The 18296-nt window shown below is 46.2% G+C and overlaps 1 protein-coding gene across 1 annotated transcript in view; it reads right to left on the bottom strand.

The window, feature by feature from the left end:
- Positions 1-707: 707 nt before the first annotated feature.
- The window catches only part of LOC137326797 (uncharacterized), a 118387-nt gene continuing 100798 nt past the window's right edge, over positions 708-18296 (bottom strand). Inside the window, exons 20-22 of the mRNA XM_067992191.1 lie at positions 10689-10903; positions 7020-7269; positions 708-1347 (exon numbers count right to left, since the gene is read on the bottom strand). Of these exons, the coding sequence (XP_067848292.1) occupies positions 708-1347; positions 7020-7269; positions 10689-10903 (1105 nt within the window). The remainder of the gene's footprint in view (positions 1348-7019; positions 7270-10688; positions 10904-18296) is intronic.

Here is an 18296-nt window from a genome sequence, read left to right as displayed (position 1 = left end):
CCGATGAACCCTCAGCAACAGATGAACCCTTAGGAGCCGATGATCGGGCAGATGAAACCTTAGCGGGAGATGTACCACAGCTGCCGATGATCTGTAGCTGCCAGCTTGGCAGACAATAGACTGATTGTGGGTGAGCACCCATGAGGACGGCCTCAACCGGGATCTTGGGTTCATGTCACGCTACACGTAACCCCACCAGCGAAAAAAAGTTATCTGTTTTTAATACAACGGGTCATTCTCTGTCTTTCTCTTCCTTTCGGATGTTTCTCCCTCTCTCTCTCTGTCTTTTGTTCTGGCCGTTTGTATATTCAGTGGTCCTGTAGGTAACACCTCTCTGTCTGAACACTTTGATTGCCTTGACAACGGGCAGTTGGAAAGATTATCTGTAATCACCAGGTATTGTTCTCTGACTATAAAGTTCAAGGAATCCCACTCACTCACCTGACGAAGGAGATAATCTCCGAAAGCTTGTGATTTTCAAATAAAACTGTTGGACTATAACCTGGTGTTGTAAGATTCTTTACATTTGTCAACCCCAGTCCATCACCGGCATCTCCACATCATATATATTTTTTGGCTATATTGCTGTTGTGTACGTAAACTGTTCTGTTATATGCCTGCCCTTTGCTGAACTAAACAACCTGAAGTGAGATTTATGTATGTGGAGAAATCTGATGCTAAATGAGCAATTAATTATTTAAACTAGTCTATTTATTGGTGTGGTTAACCTTACTCGAGCCTAAGGCACAAATCCCCTCTCCCCAGGCGAGTGAACTGCAGTCTGGTTTGCCAGAGATAGCGGTTGGTACGGAGGTACTTGAGGTAAAATTTCTCAGGTCCTGACCCTGTCCGTCGTGACAGCTGAAGTGGTTTCTGTTTGCCAGGGAGAATGTGCCAAGCTGCTTTTCCAGAGATTCCAATAAGTCGGATATTGGAATTTCTGCCACTTCCCCAGTGTGGGTACTCGGCAGAGTGTTGGCCTCACCATGACCCTGCTCAACACTGTTATGCTGAATCCTGGTATTTTGATGGGATGGAGCTCTACCTCCTCTGACTCTCAGCCCCCTCTTCAGGCCCAACGAGGAGCTCTCTGATTTCACGTGGAATTTGTGCTGGCTTTCCTCAGGACTCATTTTCAGGCTTTGCCTCTGTTGGCGCGCGTCATTCCCATTGTGCAGAGAGTAACTGGAGAGTCCTTGCTGTTTATCCACCGGGGATGTGACCCAGTGTTGTTGCTGTAACAGTACCGAACGCCCCTTTCTTACCACTTCCTCTTCATGCCCACATGCGATAGGCGAGAAGTCCAAAGGATTGTACAGTACTGGTTTGGAGGCAGCAGATCGTGTTCTGTGGATTCAATATTGCATTTAGCACAATAAATCTTTACAGCATCCACTGCATTACAAGTAGCAGCAAAGGAACTTACATACTGGTTAAGAACTACAATAAAATCCACAGTTAGGTTAAGCCTTGTGGCACAGTGATGTGATGGAATGCATCCTCTGTGTTATGTACAGTTTGTGTATCTTCATGCAGTTTATACTTTGAATGTAGGGAGATTATATTTGTGTGAGTTTAAGTGCCGGCATGTGTGTCTATTTAATTTTGGTTGGCCGGGTGTCTGACTGGCCTGGAAAGCCATCACCCATCTCCAAACTACCGAGAAAACTACACGAGTAGAATTCTCGAATGCTCTTTATGAGTGCACGCACTCTCCCCATAGCACATTGGCAAAGTACACCTCGGTACTGCAGAAGTTCAACCAGCTAATACCAAATCATTTACCAACAGAGAACACTGATGAGCTTTCTGGCTGCTTGTCCAGCTACAACCAGCAGACCTGTTGGGTCATGAGCTTGCATGGTTATCTGGAGCCAATTAGGAAGAACCCCAGCCTCTGGTGACCGGTCTATCCCTCCAAGTCCCCTCAGTGAGCCAGCTTGGTTTGTCAGTTAGCAACAATGCCCCTAACATCCCTACCACAGACGTGCCTGGTTCAGGTATTAGTTTACCAAGTCTACCACAGAGGATTGACTCAGTTCCAATCTTTCATCATCAGGTGACAATGGGGAAATGGCGGACATGTTGAACGATTACTTTGCGTCAGTATTTACAGTAGAAAAAGAGGATAGCAAGCCGGAAATCCCAAGAAAACTAATATTGAATCGGGGACAGGGACTCGATAAAATTAACATAAGTAAAGCAACAGTAATGAAGAAAATAATAGCACTAAAGAGTCCAAATCCCCAGGACCAGATGGTTTCCATCCCAGGGTTTTAAAGGAAGTAGGTGAGCACATTGCGGATGCCCTAACTATAATCTTTCAAAGTTCTCTAGATTCAGGAACTGTCCCTCTAGATTGGAAAATTGCACATGTCACTCCGCTTTTTAAGAAAGGAGAGAGAGGGAAACCGGGGAATTATAGACCAGTTAGCCTAATATCTGTTGTGGGGAAATTGCTGGAGTCTATAATTAAGGATAGGGTGACTGAACACCTCCAGAATTTTCAGTTAATCAGAGAGAGCCAGCATGGATTTGTGAAAGGTAGGTCGTGCCTGACAAACTTGATTGAATTTTTTAAAGAGGTGACTAAAGTAGTGGACAGGGGAATGTCAATGGATGTTATTTATATGGACTTCCAGAAGGCATTTGATAAGGTCCCACATAAGAGACTGTTAGCTAAGATGGAAGCCCATGGAATCGAGGGAAAAGTATGGACTTGGTTCGGAAGTTGGCTGAGCGAAAGGCGACAGAGAGTAGGGATAATGGGAAGGTACTCACATTGGCAGGATGTGACTAGTGGAGTCCCGCAGGGATCTGTCTTGGGACCTCAATTATTCACAATATTTATTAACGACTTAGATGAAGGCATCGAAAGTCTCATATCTAAGTTTGCCGATGACACAAAGATTGGTGGCATTGTAAGCAGTGTAGATGAAAACATAAAACGACAAAGCGATATTGATAGATTAGGTGAATGGGCAAAACTGTGACAAATGGAATTCAATGTAGACAAATGTGAGGTCATCCACTTTGGATCAAAAAAGGATAGAACAGGGTACTTTCTAAATGGTAAAAAGTTAAAAACAGCGGATGTCCAAAGGGACTTAGGGGTTCAGGTACATAGATCATTGAAGTGTCATGAACAGGTGTAGAAAATAATCAAGAAGGCAAATGGAATGTTGGCCTTTATATCTAGAGGACTGGAGTACAAGGGGGCAGAAGATATGCTGCAGCTATACAAAACCCTGGTTAGACCACACCTGGTGTACTGTGAGCAGTTCTGGGCACTGCGCCTTCGGAAGGACATATTGGCCTTGGAGGGAGTGCAGCGTAGGTTTACTAGAATGATACCCGGACTTCAAGGGTTAAGTTACGAGGAGAGATTACACAAATTGGGGTTGTATTCACTAGAGTTTAGAAGGTTAAGGGGTGACCTGATCGAAGATGATAAGATATTAAGGGGAACAGATAGGGTGGATAGAGAGAAACTATTTCCGCTGGTTGGGGATTCTAGGAGTAGGGGGCACAGTCTAAAAATTAGAGCCAGACCTTTCAGGAGCGAGATTAGAAAACATTTCTACACACAAAGGGTTGTAGAAGTTTGAAACTCTCTTCTGCAAACGGCAATTGATACTAGCTCAATTGCTAAATTTAAATGTGAGATAGATAGCTTTTTGGCAACCAAAGGTATTAAGGGATATGGGCCAAAGGCAGGTATATGGAGTTAGATCACAGATCAGCCATGATCTTATCAAATGGCGGAGCAGGCACGAGGGGCTGAATGGCCTACTCTTGTTCCTATGTTCTATGTTCCTATAGGTGTACCTTGGAACCACCTCAACCTCAAGGAGACCCGGCTTACCTTACTCCAAGGAGGATAGTAACCAGTTAGTCATTAGACAACTAACAAGGGCAGGTCTAAGCCCTTGCTTGGGAGACAGCAAGTAGCTTCTCACGAGTGACATGGAGAGCAGCCCAACCCACTATCAAATGTGTAGAAGAATGATCATCACCCTCTCCATACCCACTGAGCAGTGGTCCCACCAGGTGGAGGTGCAAAACTTCAGCAGCAGCTATTCGCCTGACTGCAGCCCATTCATGATAGCACTGAACCAAGGATATAATGGGTGTGCACTCGGGTGCCCAGGACCCAAACTACCAAGTTATGACAGTGCGGGACCGTGGACAGATTGCAGAAGGATATTTCTATGCTCAGTGTAACACTGCATTCCATACAAGGTCCTAAACTACCATCCGTGGCAGTTAGTGATTATTAATGTACAGAGCACCTGTAGCAGAGTGGCTAGTGTTGTGGACTGAGTACTTATACAGCAGCAGGGACTGTCATACATCTCATACATCAGATAGGTGTTTATTTTGTGTCTATATTCATTTGGTTGGCTGTTTGGTACTTTCTCAACAATGGCACAAAAGAGGCATCGGAAGCAGGTCCTTTTGAGCATCATATGAGGAAGTGTAACATTAATATATTTAGTGGATGACAAATCATACAGGCGAATATTCTGCCCGCGAGCAGCTCTTATCCTAATCCTCAGAATTTCCTTATCAGCTTTATAATAGACATCTGCCTTCAGTGTGGTGGAAAGACTTACACAGGACAGCTTGCAACGTGATAAACACATTTGTGCTCCAGACATCTGAATCCAGTGCTGCACACCTGTCTTAGTGAGTACCTACTGCCTAATCCAGGTAAAAGCAACATCTCTTCCATAAGGTTAACACCACTCCAGGGTGCTGAGCAGCAGGTCAATGTAGGCTGCAATCATTTCTCCTTGCAATTATTTCCCCTTTTTGCCACAAACCCATCACACAGTTTAGTCCTGGATTGCCACACATGAGATAAAGGAAAGCCCTAATGTTTCACTCGGAGATCTGAACCATGTAGGGGAAATGTTTAGACATCTTATTCATCACAGGGTTAACCTGCATTCAGACTTGGCTATCACTGAAGAAGAGAGAATATATTTTTCACCTCTTTTCAGTTCACTTCCAAAGAACTTTCTCCAAGCTTAAGTTAGTGTTTACCAGATCCCCCTGGTACCAATGCCAATCAGCAATCAGGACATAGACCCTTGGATCTTCCAATCAATATCTTCAATATCCACTCTTGAGCCATAATACTGTACTTTGGAGCCCCCACTATTATATTACAGTAATTATATCCCACTATACGTATGTATAGAGGGATATGTACATAGGGTCAGAGGGTGGATAGAGATGTGTACCTGGTGAGGAACGGAGCTAGTGGGGTTGGCATACAGTTATCAGGGTACATGCAGGGTTGGGCAGCTAGGGATGTGTATACACTATCAGAGCAGCTGGCGTGTGTATACACTATCAGAGCAGCTGGCGTGTGTATACACTATCAGAGCAGCTGGGGGTGTGTATACACTATCAGAGCAGCTGGGGGTGTGTATACACTATCAGAGCAGCTAGGGGTGTGTACACACTATCAGAGCAGCTAGGGATGTGTATACACTATCAGAGCAGCTGGCGTGTGTATACACTATCAGAGCAGCTGGGGGTGTGTATACACTATCAGAGCAGCTGGGGGTGTGTATACACTATCAGAGCAGCTGGGGGTGTGTATACACTATCAGAGCAGCTGGGGGTGTGTATACACTATCAGAGCAGCTGGGGGTGTGTATACACTATCAGAGCAGCTGGCGTGTGTATACACTATCAGAGCAGCTAGGGGTGTGTACACACTATCAGAGCAGCTAGGGGTGTGTATATACACTATCAGAGCAGCTAGGGGTGTGTATATACACTATCAGAGCAGCTAGGGGTGTGTATATACACTATCAGAGCAGCTGGCGTGTGTAAACACTATCAGAGCAGCTGGCGTGTGTATACACTATCAGAGCAGCTGGCGTGTGTATACACTATCAGAGCAGCTGGCGTGTGTAAACACTATCAGAGCAGCTGGGGGTGTGTATACACTATCAGAGCAGCTGGGGGTGTGTATACACTATCAGAGCAGCTAGGGGTGTGTACACACTATCAGAGCAGCTAGGGGTGTGTACACACTATCAGAGCAGCTGGCGTGTGTATACACTATCAGAGCAGCTGGGGGTGTGTATACACTATCAGAGCAGCTGGGGGTGTGTATACACTATCAGAGCAGCTGGCGTGTGTATACACTATCAGAGCAGCTAGGGGTGTGTACACACTATCAGAGCAGCTAGGGGTGTGTATATACACTATCAGAGCAGCTAGGGGTGTGTATATACACTATCAGAGCAGCTAGGGGTGTGTACACACTATCAGAGCAGCTAGGGGTGTGTATATACACTATCAGAGCAGCTAGGGGTGTGTATACACTATCAGAGCAGCTAGGGGTGTGTATATACACTATCAGAGCAGCTAGGGGTGTGTATACACTCTCAGAGCAGCTAGGGATGCAAACTCAGCCATATATAGTGACTACGACAGTGCTGTCCAATAGAAATTGCTGACTGGCCACAGATGCGGCTATGGCAACATTACTTTAGTCACATGCACTAACTTTACAGACAATTTAGGTAAATAAACTTCACATGTGTAAATCTACTTAACAAACATCTGCCAGCATTTAATAGCCAATGAAGTAAAGCATTCATAATGATAAGAAACACCCATACTTTACACTTCATCTCACCATTTTACCAACAAATGCACAAAAAGGTTAAAGTACACGTGTGAAATGAGATCACACGCTCAGTGACGATGTTTGTTACTCATTTTTTATTTGCTAATCAGAATTGCAATTAGCCACATCCAGATTCCAAATTAACCGTATGTGGTTAGTGGCTAACGTACTGGACAACATTGGACTAGGGGACTGCCTAATGGTGATTTTTCCAATAGGAAGGGGTACATGCAGATCGAATGTGCTAGATGGGTGGCTAGCAGAACACACAAGGCCTAGGAAGGCAACTGGGAATGGATACACAGGTATCATAGTGACTAGATTGGTAGAAGAACCAGAGCAACTGACCAGATGTTTCCCTCACCTGTTTTTAGTGAGTGACGTTTTGCTGGTGCTTAATTCTGGTTCATATTTTGACATCGCTGACAAGGTGCGGGAGACATCTCCTGATAGCTGCTTACTTGCAGACTGACTGTTGTGTGAGTCTGTGCTCTGCCACATATGTGTAAATGCAGTCCTTTGATCTGATCCAGGCTGGTTCTTCACTCCTTCCCATGTGTTCCTCATCCTCCTGTTTGCACTATCTAAGATGTCCGCTTGCTCCTCACTGAAAACTGAGAAAGGAGAAAAAAAAAGTGTCACAAAAACTGAAGTAAAATCAGAGCCACTCAATGATGTGTGAACCTAGGCAGTGAAAGACAGCAGGCTCTTCATACGTGGGGGTTATCACTACTGAATCCAAACCTGTCCTCACCTCACATCCTAACATGCAGTAGAGGTGCTCGACTCTAAACTGAAACACACAGATAGGGCACTGGAGAGGGAGCTTTGCCCTGCATCTCACCATGCTATTCCTGACCTGATAGTGTCAGCATCAAGCACTATCATAGTAGGTACAGCACAGGAGGAGGCCATTCGGCCCATCGTGCCAACCCTGAAATTTCCTGGTTGGGGGAGAGCCGGGTTGCCGGTCACCTGCTGAACCTCCGAGGAAACAGCGGACACCCGATTATGTTAGGTCTCCACCATTTCTGGGAGTTTTCTGTTTGTCTTGTAAGGGGCGGAACTTCCATCTGCCGCTTACAAGGCAAGTGACAGTGGTAATGGCGGGGTTGGGTGGGGGGGGGGGCTACTGAGACAGAGCCTCCATAAGATGAGCCCCACCAGTGGGGTCCAAAAATGGAGACTCCTGAAGAAGACAACATTTTTCTTTAAAAAAATGGATACTGGATTGGGGCCCTTGCTTGGGAGCTGATTGGACCAATGCCAGGGTTGGGAGTGAGGAGCAGGGAGCAGGGGACTGGTCAAACCACCTTCTTAACCGAAGTCCCACCGGCACGGGGTAGGTAGGTGTCAAGGATGTACCGAATTGGCACTTACAGCCACCCGCACCACGCAAACATGGCGACCTCCCGCTGACCCCGCGAACTCCGACAGGGTCAGCGCTGGAGCGCACCAGCGGACGTGACCCCGGTGTAACCACTGGGATCACTGCCCGTGGAAGATCAGGGCCTTGCTGTTTGAAATAACGAGGGTTCCATTCCCCAGCACCAACCTCCCTCACCTTGGTGAGCTCAAAAGTTCACATGCCAAAAAAAAAAATTCATACCCACAACAAAGGTGTGATTGGCAGACCAACCAAACGCCTCAGGATACAAGTCAAGGAAGGTTCCGGGTTCAATGCCTGGCTGATTCTCAGCCAGAGCAGCATTTGGTCTAGGTAGAGGAAAAATAAGTCAGGGTGCCATCTCCTGATTAGTGTCTTAATAACTCCTCATGGAAGGGCAGCCACGAGCAAGGCCACAGCACCATGAAAAAAGTGGTTACACAAGGGGTTTGGGGTTATTTTTTTATTCGTTCATGGGATGTGGGCATCACTGGCGAGGCCGGCATTTATTGCCCATCCCTAACTGCCCTTGAGAAGGTGGTGGTGAGCCGCCTTCTTGAACCGCTGCAGTCCATGTGGTGAAGGTTCTCCCACAGTGCTGTTAGGAAGGGAGTTCCAGGATTTTGACCCAGCGACGATGAAGGAACGGCCGATATATTTCCAAGTCGGGATGGTGTGTGACTTGGAGGGGAACGTGCAGGTGGTGTTGTTCCCATGTGCCTGCTGCTCTTGTCCTTCTAGGTGGTAGAGGTCGCGGGTTTGGGAGGTGCTGTCGAAGAAGCCTTGGCGAGTTGCTGCAGTGGGTCCTGTGGGTGGTACACACTGCAGCCACAGTGCGCCGGTGGTGGAGGGAGTGAGTTGTGAGTTGAGTGCAGGACGCAATGGTAGTGGGAGATTTGATAGCGGGATAGACATACACTTCATAAACATGAATCTCGAATGTTGCCTCCCAGGTGCCAGGGTAAGGAACGTAACAGAGTAAGTGCAGAATCTCTTGGAGAAGAGGGGGACCAGCCAGAAGTGTCAGGACCTGCAAAAAGAGTTTCAGGAGTTGGGACATAGATTAAGTGAGAATGAAGGATAATATGGAACAAAGGTGGAGATGGAATTGATTGTAATAAAACATTAGCAGAAGTCAAGGTGGATAAGTTACCAGGTTCTGATGGCACACACCCTGGGATGTTGAGGGAAGTCAGAGAGGAGATAGCAGAGGCTTTGGCAATAAACTCCCCAACCCCCTTAAATATGCAAATTGTGCCGTGGGACTGGAAGCTAGCCAATGTAACACCTTTGTTCTACAAGGGAGAGATAAACGGAGTAAATATAGGCCAGCTAGTCTAACATCAATTGTGTGCAAACTCTTAAAATTCATAATACAAATAAAATTAGTGAGAGATTAGAAATCCATGGGTTAATGAAGGACAAATCCAGCACAGAGTCATTCAAATCACATTTAACAAATTTAGCAGTTTTGGAAGGGAATACAGTAGGTGTAGTGGGTAAGGATTTTCAGAAGCCATTCGATAAGATGCTTCACAGAGGGCTTGTTAGAAACGTTTTGGCATATGATATAAGAGGAGATATTAGCCCTGACTTTAACTCCAGGTGGGAATTGGGCAGACGGGAGCCAAGGAGGGCAGCAAACTCTCCTGACCTCAGCAGCGTGAGGCCTCATCGGCATGTCCCCAGTCAGTTGCCCACCAGAAACTGTCAGGAAGTGGCAGCTAGCCGGCGGGCAGGAGCGGAATGTCGGGAGGTTGCCAGCGGGGACCGAAGGAACAACCCCCGGCACTCGGATCAGTCGCGGGGAGGGGATTTCAGAAATGGGGATGGGGCAGAGTTTAAGAATTTACCTCTTTGGCCTCAAATCCGAACAGCTTCCCCTCTCTGGCCATTGGTTAAAATAGCAGTCGGGCCTCAATCAGAGCCCGATCTGCACTTTTGAGGAAGGACCCCGTCGATTTCCAGCAGGCGTCTTTCCCACCCAACGGGCAGGGTCTAAAACCACCCTGTAGCAGTATGGATAGAAAGATGGCTGACAGGCAAGAAACAAAGAGTTTGGATAAACAGCTATTGCCTGGATTGAGGAAGGGTTGGAAACAGTTAGAGAAAAGTTCTTCACACGGAGGGCGGTCAGAATTTTTTTTATTCGTTCATGGGATGTGGGCGTCACTGGCGAGGCCGGCATTTAATGCCCATCCCTAATTGCCCTTGAGAAGGTGGTGGTGAGCCGCCTTCTTGAACCTCTGCAGTCTGTGTGGTGAAGGTTCTCCCACAGTGCTGCTACAAACCATTTCCCTGCCAAAAACCATTGTTGAAACAGAGTACATAAATACTTTTAAAGGGGAATTAATTGCTTGAACAAGAGAAATATTAAAAGGTGGTGGGAGCAAGCAAGAGGGTAGGAATTAAACTAGGCGGCTCATGTGGAGAATAACACCAGCACAGTCTTTGTGTGATTGCTGCTGGAAAGTGCGTATGAGTGGACATCAAGTGAGGGCAGGATCCAGCAAAGTTATAATGCTCTTATTAATTAACGTTAATGAATTAAAATTACATCTCTCGATACCCCACTTAAAAAAGTGTACTCCTGCACAAAGAGAGTTCCTGAACAAAGAGAGAAGGCCAGCCTGGAGGAGACATTACCTTGTTTCCCAGAGTAAGGCCGATAGCTTCTGCTCCTATTTCCTAATCTGCTACTGGCCAAACCAGGTGAGCTGACTGAGGAGATTGGGGATGAGCTTTCAACTAAACACACCTCCTCTTGATGATTGGGATCCGCGTCCTGTGAATGTTCCTGCTCCACGCGAGCTGAATCCTGTACGGACTGGGAGTTGGTGGTCGAGGGGGTGGTTTCACTGCTGTAAGATAGTTGTGAGTAAATACATTAAACAGCCTGTTGATAATTAACACCAGAACCTGGATTTCTAACATTTACAACAACCTCAGTGTAGACTTTATTTACTTGGAGCGAAGTGGGGGAAACAGTCATTTGTAAAATCGTAAAATTTGATGCATTTAAAGGGAAGCTGGATAAACACATGAGGGAGAAAGGAATAGAAAGATATGCTGATAGGGTGAGATGAAATAAACAGAGTGGGAGGAGGCTCGGGTGGAGCATGAACACCGGCTGAATGGCCTGTCTCTGTGCTGTAAATTCGATATAAAATTCACTTTCCTGGTTGAATCATTACGATATATAAAGTGCTGAGTGTCAGCTTAGCTCAGTTGGTTGTACCTTAGAATCATGAAGGCTGTAGGTTCAAGCTCGACTCTAGGAGTTAAGATCATGATCACATGGGCAGGGGAATGTGGTGGTTATGTTACCGGGCTAGTAATCCAGAGAATTTGAGTCAAATCCCACCATGGCAATTTGAGAACTTGAATTCAGTTAAAAAAAAAATGGGAATAAAAAGCTGGTTATCAGTAAAAAGTGGTCATGAAGCTGTGGGATTGTCATAAATACGCAACTAGTTCACCAATGGAGTGACACCTGCCATCCTCACCTGGTCTGGGACAATACCCAACTCCAGTCCCACACCAACGTGGTTGACTCCTAACTGCCCTCTGAAGCCACTCAGTTGTATAAGGGCAAACTGGGCAATAAATGACGGCCTTGCCAGCGATGCCCACATCCCAAGAATTGAAAAAATATCTGGGCCGACACAGGGTACAGAGTGCTGCATTGTCGGAGGTTTTGTCCTCGGGATGGCACCTTACATTGAAGCTCTGTTTGTCAGTTCAGGCAGATGTTAAAGATCCTGTGACACTATTCAAAGAAAATCTGGGAGTTCTCCCAATGTCCTGGTCAACCATCCACCACCAAAAACAAATTGACCAGTCAATCATCTACATGCAAAGCGGCTGGTGTATTTGCTTAGATAACAACTACAAAGTACTTTTGTCGAGTTAATGGGGGGTAAATTGGGCCCCCTAGCGCCCATTGTGTAGGCACTACACGGACACCCAAGGACACAAAGTGGTGCCCACGACCAGCGTGATGTGCGCAGGACGCCATAATGGTAAAGGCATTTGTGCACGCACGTTTAACGAACGCCAGCACCATATAAGGTAGGGAGATTATGCTGTCGATCAGTGTGCAAAACTGATTTAAAGGGGCAGATGTGAATTTGGAACTCCAGCCAACGCACAGTCTCAACTTCGCACAGCTGAACAGGTCTTAAACAGCCTGGACGATCCCCCCACCAGCGCTATTTAAAGGGATCGTGCAGGAGTTACAGGTTAGTGGCTGGATTAGCGCTTCTGGCTGCTGATGCATTTGTACCTGTTTTTGGAGGTCTCCTATACTTGAATATTAGGACTGGGGGACAGAGACTAAAAATTAGAGCAGGACTTTCAGGTGTGAAGTTAGGAAACATTTCTACACACAAAGGGTGGTAGAAGTTTGGAATTCTCTTCCACAAACGGCAGTTGATGCTAGCTCAATTGTTAATATTAAATCTGAGATTGATGGATTTTTGTTAATCAAAGGTATTAAGGGATATGGGGCTAAGGCGGGTATATGGGGTTAGGTCACAGATCAACCATGAGTGAAGTGGGAAGTCAATGGCGAAACAGGCTTGAGGGGTTAAATGGCCTACTCCTGTTCCTATAATAAAGTTTCAATACTCTACAGGGAGTGGGCTGACTAGCTGACAGGCAACAGCAAGGGCACTGGTGGAGAGGCGGGGGTGGGACAGAAATGCTGTCATCCTGAGAGAGGACAGCAGGTTCATGTTCCATGAAGCCACTGCCACTTGCTGCCTCCTGCGATGCGCCACCTTCTCCTGCAAGAAAGCGGGATGTGTGTCGGTGAGTGTCCTGCAAGATGTTTGGGTGATGTGGCTGTCATGGTTGAATAGCTGCCAGTGTATGTGTGACCTGTGGGTGTGCGGCTTGCAACAGTGGTAATGTATGAGGGTGAGAGGAAGCATCTGATTGGAAGAGTTGAGTACTGATTGAAAGAGTTTGTTGGTATGTGGGTGATGGGGGCTGTAGTTATGTGCAACCTTTATTCGATGCTTTGAAGGAACTCAACAGTTTGTAAACATAAGTGTGGGACCTGCATCTGTGTTTTACGTGTGCGATGTCTGATCTCCGTGCGGACCCGTATCTTATATTTTGCAAATCTCAAGGTCCCACAAACTTTGAGCAGCCCAGTTGTTGCTCATTAAAAATTCCAGAGTTCCCATCATCTCCGTGCTTCACTATATTGCAGCACAGATTCACTTACCACTGACTTCCACTATTTCCTGCAGCCACAGTGCACCTTCCCTTTAAGAGGTGCAGGCTGCCTTTGAATAGTGCTAGCCACTCGCGATATCTGGGCCCCCCTGCTGGTGAGCACAGCCACTGAACAGCGCAGGTAGCACTGGCTGCACGCAGCAATCACTGAAATAGTAATCGCCCACCGCGATCCCCGCGCCCATTTTTGGGGATTAACCAATTTAATCCCCAGTGGCTTTTGGCAAGGGGTTAGACCAAGTTTTGGGAGAGGGAGGTGGAGTCAGACAATGGACCCGTGCCTGGGAGTGTCTGATAGGCAGCATACAAATGTTAATGATGTTTGGCCAGGCAGTTGGGGTCAGGAGACAATTTCAGGAGAGGGGGGGCTCATTCTTCTCCAACTTCATCTGAAATTCATGCTTGGGGCAATCGCTCACACACACGCAACTGGGCAGAGAATGGGGCACAATCTTAACTTCACAACGAGTAGCCAGTGGCACAAAGAGGCACTCACTGAAGGGGGGGCAACAGAGAGGTCTAAGGGTAGAGATGCACAGATCTTTAAAAACAGGATTACAGGTAGGAAAAGCAATTAAAAAAGCAAAGATGATATTAGGTTTTATATATGGGGGCATTGAATACAAAAGTGAGGCGTTTTTAGCAGATTGGCACCTGGCCAGGCTTGGCTAGTCACACAACACATCCAGGGTACTCAGAGCACCGCCACCTCCTCCAACCCGGCTCGCAACCAATACAGCTGACCTCAGGTCACAGAATCTAGGGATCTTCTCCGCCATGAGGAGAGCCAAGAACTGTGAGAGGTGGTGACATATTATCCCCCAAGCAGCACTCTGAAGGAGGTGATGATGAATCTGGAGAAGACATTAATTGGTCTACAGCTGTTGTACTGTGTGCAGTTTCGGACATCACATTATAGAAAGGATATTGGATGACATGGAAAACGGTGCAACATAGATTCACCAGGATGATACTTGGGATGAGGGAATCCAGTTATGATGAGACGGTGTGCGGACAACACAGTGTGAGTTTGGTAAGTGTGGGAGTTTAAGAGTTAATTTCTTTAAAATCTAGTGCATATTGCTTTCAACTGTTTAAGTTCAATTTTAAAGTTTAAATTTTTAAGTTTCTGTCAGGCTTCAGCAGAGAGAGCTGCTGTAGTAAGTTAATTGGTTCGCGAGATTAAACTGGTACCTGAAGGTGGGGCAGGCCTGACTCATCTGAGTCACAAACTGTAGAAATACAGGGGCCTGTCGGTGCGACAGCACGGTGTGCGGCAGGACAGAGTGAACTGCTGAGAGTTTGGTGAGTGTGGGAGTTCGGTGAAGTGGGGGAGGAGGTGCTGCTTTGCCCTTGCTTTTCATAACTTTTTCCCCAGAGCGGCAGTGGACCTGAGAGTAGAAGACTGAGAGTGGGGAATAAAAGCAACAGCAGACCTGCAACAAGAGTGTGACGTCACAGGTGAGGCAGGAGAGTCCGAGAGGTGAGCACAGTATAATAGGAGAGACCTAGAATGGGAGGAGAGTCTCAGAGTCTAAGGCAAGTCATGGCAGCACAGCTCGCACCCGTGATATGCTCCTCCTGCACTATGTGGGAAGTCATGGACACGACCAGTGTCCCTGGCGACCATGTGTGCAGGAAGTGTGTCCAGCTGCAGCTACTGGCTAACCGTATTTCGGAGCTGGAGCTGCGGGTGGATTCACTGTGGAGCATCCACGATGCTGAGACTATCGTGGATAGCACGTTCAGTGAGGTGGTCACACCGCAGGTAAAGATTACGCAGGCAGAAAGGAAATGGGTGACCGCCAGGCAGAGTAAAAGGACTAGGCAGGTAGAGCAGGAGTCCCCTGGGGCCATCTCCCTCTCAAACAGATATACCGTTTTGGATGCTGTTGGGGGAGATGGCTTATCAGGGGAAAGCACCAAGAGCCAAGTTCGGGGCACCACGGGTGGCTCTGCTGCACAGGAGGGGAGGAAGAAGAGTGGCAGGGCTATAGTGATAGGGGATTCAATTGTAAGGGGAACAGATAGGCGTTTCTGCGGCTGCAAACGTGACTCCAGGATGGTATGTTGCCTCCCTGGTGCTAGGGTCAAGGATGTCACGGTGCGGCTGCAAGGCATTCTGGAGGGGGAGGGTGAACAGCCAGTAGTCGTGGTCCATATTGGTACCAACGACATAGGTAAAAAAAGGGATGAGGTCCTGCAAGGTGAATTTAATGAGTTCGGAGATAAATTAAAAAGCAGGACTTCAAAGGTAGTGATCTCAGGATTACTACCAGTGCCACATGCTAGTGAGTATAGGAACAGGAGAATAGACCGGATGAATGCATGGCTGCAGGGATGGTGTAGGAGGGAGGGATTTAGATTCCTGGGACATTGGGACCTGTACAAGCTGGACAGGTTACACCCGAGCAGGACCGGGACCAATGTCCTCGCGGGGGTGTTTGCTAGTGCTGTTGGGGAAGGTTTAAACTAGAGTGGCAGGGGGATGGGAACCTGAGCAGGGAGTCAGAAGGGAATAAAGTTGAGAGCAGCAAGAGTGGGGAAGACCCAGGGGAAATTTACAATACAAATAGTACAAACAGTTGTTCAAGAACAAGTGAGAGGGAAAAGCGTAAAGCAGCGGAAAGAAAGTGTACTTTAGGCACGACAGATAAAATAAAAACTAGAAGGCGTAAGGCGATTAACCCAGCATCAAAGCTGAAGATCAGGCTAGGGTGTGTGGCCCAACTAAGAGTTCTATATACAAATGCACGGAGTATAAGGAATAATTGGGAACTAATTATACCAGGTTATAAGGTCGACAGGAGAGATACGGAAAATGGAAGAGGGGGAGGAGTAGCCTTAATGATTAGAGATGAAATCACTTCAATGATAAAGGGGGATATAACGAGAGGTAAGCAGCCAACAGAGATCTTATGGGTTGAATTGAGAAATAGGAAAGGATCTAAGACTATAGTGGGAGTTGTGTATAGGACCCCTGGCAGCAGCTCTGAAGTGCTAGATTGTATAAATGCAGAGATTAGACAAGCGTGTAAGAAAGGCATAGTGGTCTTAATGGGGGACTTTAACATTCACATAGATTGGGAAAAGCAGACTAGCAACTGTCAGAAAGGTAACGAATTTCTTGAGTGTGTCCGGGATAGTTTTCGACAGCAGTATGTCCTAGAGGCAACAAGGGGGCAAGCCATACTAGATTTAGTAATGAGTAATGAACCAGATTTAGTTAACGGCTGAACTGTGCGTGAACATCTATCCAATAGCGATCATAACATGATCGAGTTCAATGTAGTGTTTGAAAGGGAAAAAAGTGAATCAGCTGCTAAGATTCTAGACTTGGGTAAGGCCGACTTCAATGCGATGAGACAGAGACTGTCCACAGTAAACTGGGCAAATCTGTTAATGGGTAAAACGACTGATGATCAGTGGGAAATGTTTAAAGAAACATTTAACGAGATACAGAATCGGTTCATACCCCTGAGGGGCAAGAACTCTACTTGCCAAAAAAGAACAGCCATGGACAACTAAGGAGGTCAGGGACAGTTTAAGACACAAGGAAAGGGCATACAAAAAGGCAAAAAATGGCACAGATCCTGGCAAATGGGAAAGATACAAAGATCAACAAAGGGTCACAAAACAGACAGTAAGAGCTACAAAAAGAGAGTATGAAAAGAAACTAGCAAGGCATATCAAAACCAATATGAAGAACTTTTATAGTTATATTAGGAAAAAGAGGGTGGTCAGGAGCAGTGTTGGCCCCTTAAAAACTGAAAGTGGGGATATTGTCATTGACAATGGGGAAATGGCGGACATGTTGAACAATTACTTTGCGTCAGTATTTACTGTAGAAAAAGAGGATAGCATGCCGGAAATCCCAAGAAAACTGATATTGAATCGGGGGCAGGGACTCGATAAAATTAACATAAGTAAAGCAACAGTAATGAAGAAAATAATAGCACTAAAGAGTGACAAATCCCCAGGACCAGATGGTTTCCATCCCAGGGTTTTAAAGGAAGTAGGTGAGCACATTGCAGATGCCCTAACTATAATCTTTCAAAGTTCTCTAGATTCAGGAACTGTCCCTCTAGATTGGAAAATTGCACATGTCACTCCGCTTTTAACAAAGGAGAGAGAGGGAAACCAGGGAATTATAGACCAGTTAGCCTAACATCTGTTGTGGGGAAAATGCTGGAGTCTATAATTAAGGATAGGGTGACTGAACACCTCGAGAATTTTTAGTTAATCAGAGAGAGCCAGCATGGATTTGTGAAAGGTAGGTCGTGCCTGACAAACCTGATTGAATTTTTTGAAGAGGTGACTAAAGTAGTGGACAGGGGAATGTCAATGGATGTTATTTATATGGACTTCCAGAAGGCATTTGATAAGGTCCCACATAAGAGACTGTTAGCTAAGATGGAAGCCCATGGAATCGAGGGAAAAGTACGGACTTGGTTAGGAAGTTGACTGAGCAAAAGGCGACAGAGAGTAGGGATAATGGGAAGGTACTCACATTGGCAGGATGTGACTAGTGGAGTCCCGCAGGGATCTGTCTTGGGGCCTCAATTATTCACAATATTTATTAACGACTTAGATGAAGGCATTGAAAGTCTCATATCTAAGTTTGCCGATGACACAAAGATTGGTGGCATTGTAAGCAGTGGAGATGAAAACATAAAATTACAAAGCGATATTGATAGATTAGGTGAATGGGCAAAACTGTGGCAAATGGAATTCAATGTCGACAAATGTGAGGTCATCCACTTTGGATCAAAAAAGGATAGAACAGGGTACTTCCTAAATGGTAAAAAGTTAAAAACAGTGGATGTCCAAAGGGACTTAGGGGTTCAGGTACATAGATCATTGAAGTGTCATGAACAGGTGCAGAAAATAATCATGAAGGCAAATGGAATGCTGGCCTTTATATCCAGAGGACTAGAGTACAAGGGGGCAGAAGTTATGCTGCAGCTATACAAAACCCTGGTTAGACTGCACCTGGAGTACTGTGAGCAG

The sequence above is a fragment of the Heptranchias perlo genome, chromosome 10 (assembly GCF_035084215.1).
Source record: "Heptranchias perlo isolate sHepPer1 chromosome 10, sHepPer1.hap1, whole genome shotgun sequence".
NCBI lineage: Eukaryota > Metazoa > Chordata > Chondrichthyes > Hexanchiformes > Hexanchidae > Heptranchias > Heptranchias perlo.
The sequence above is the reverse complement of the archived record's forward strand: the minus strand, read 5'-3'. Positions and strand labels throughout refer to the sequence as shown.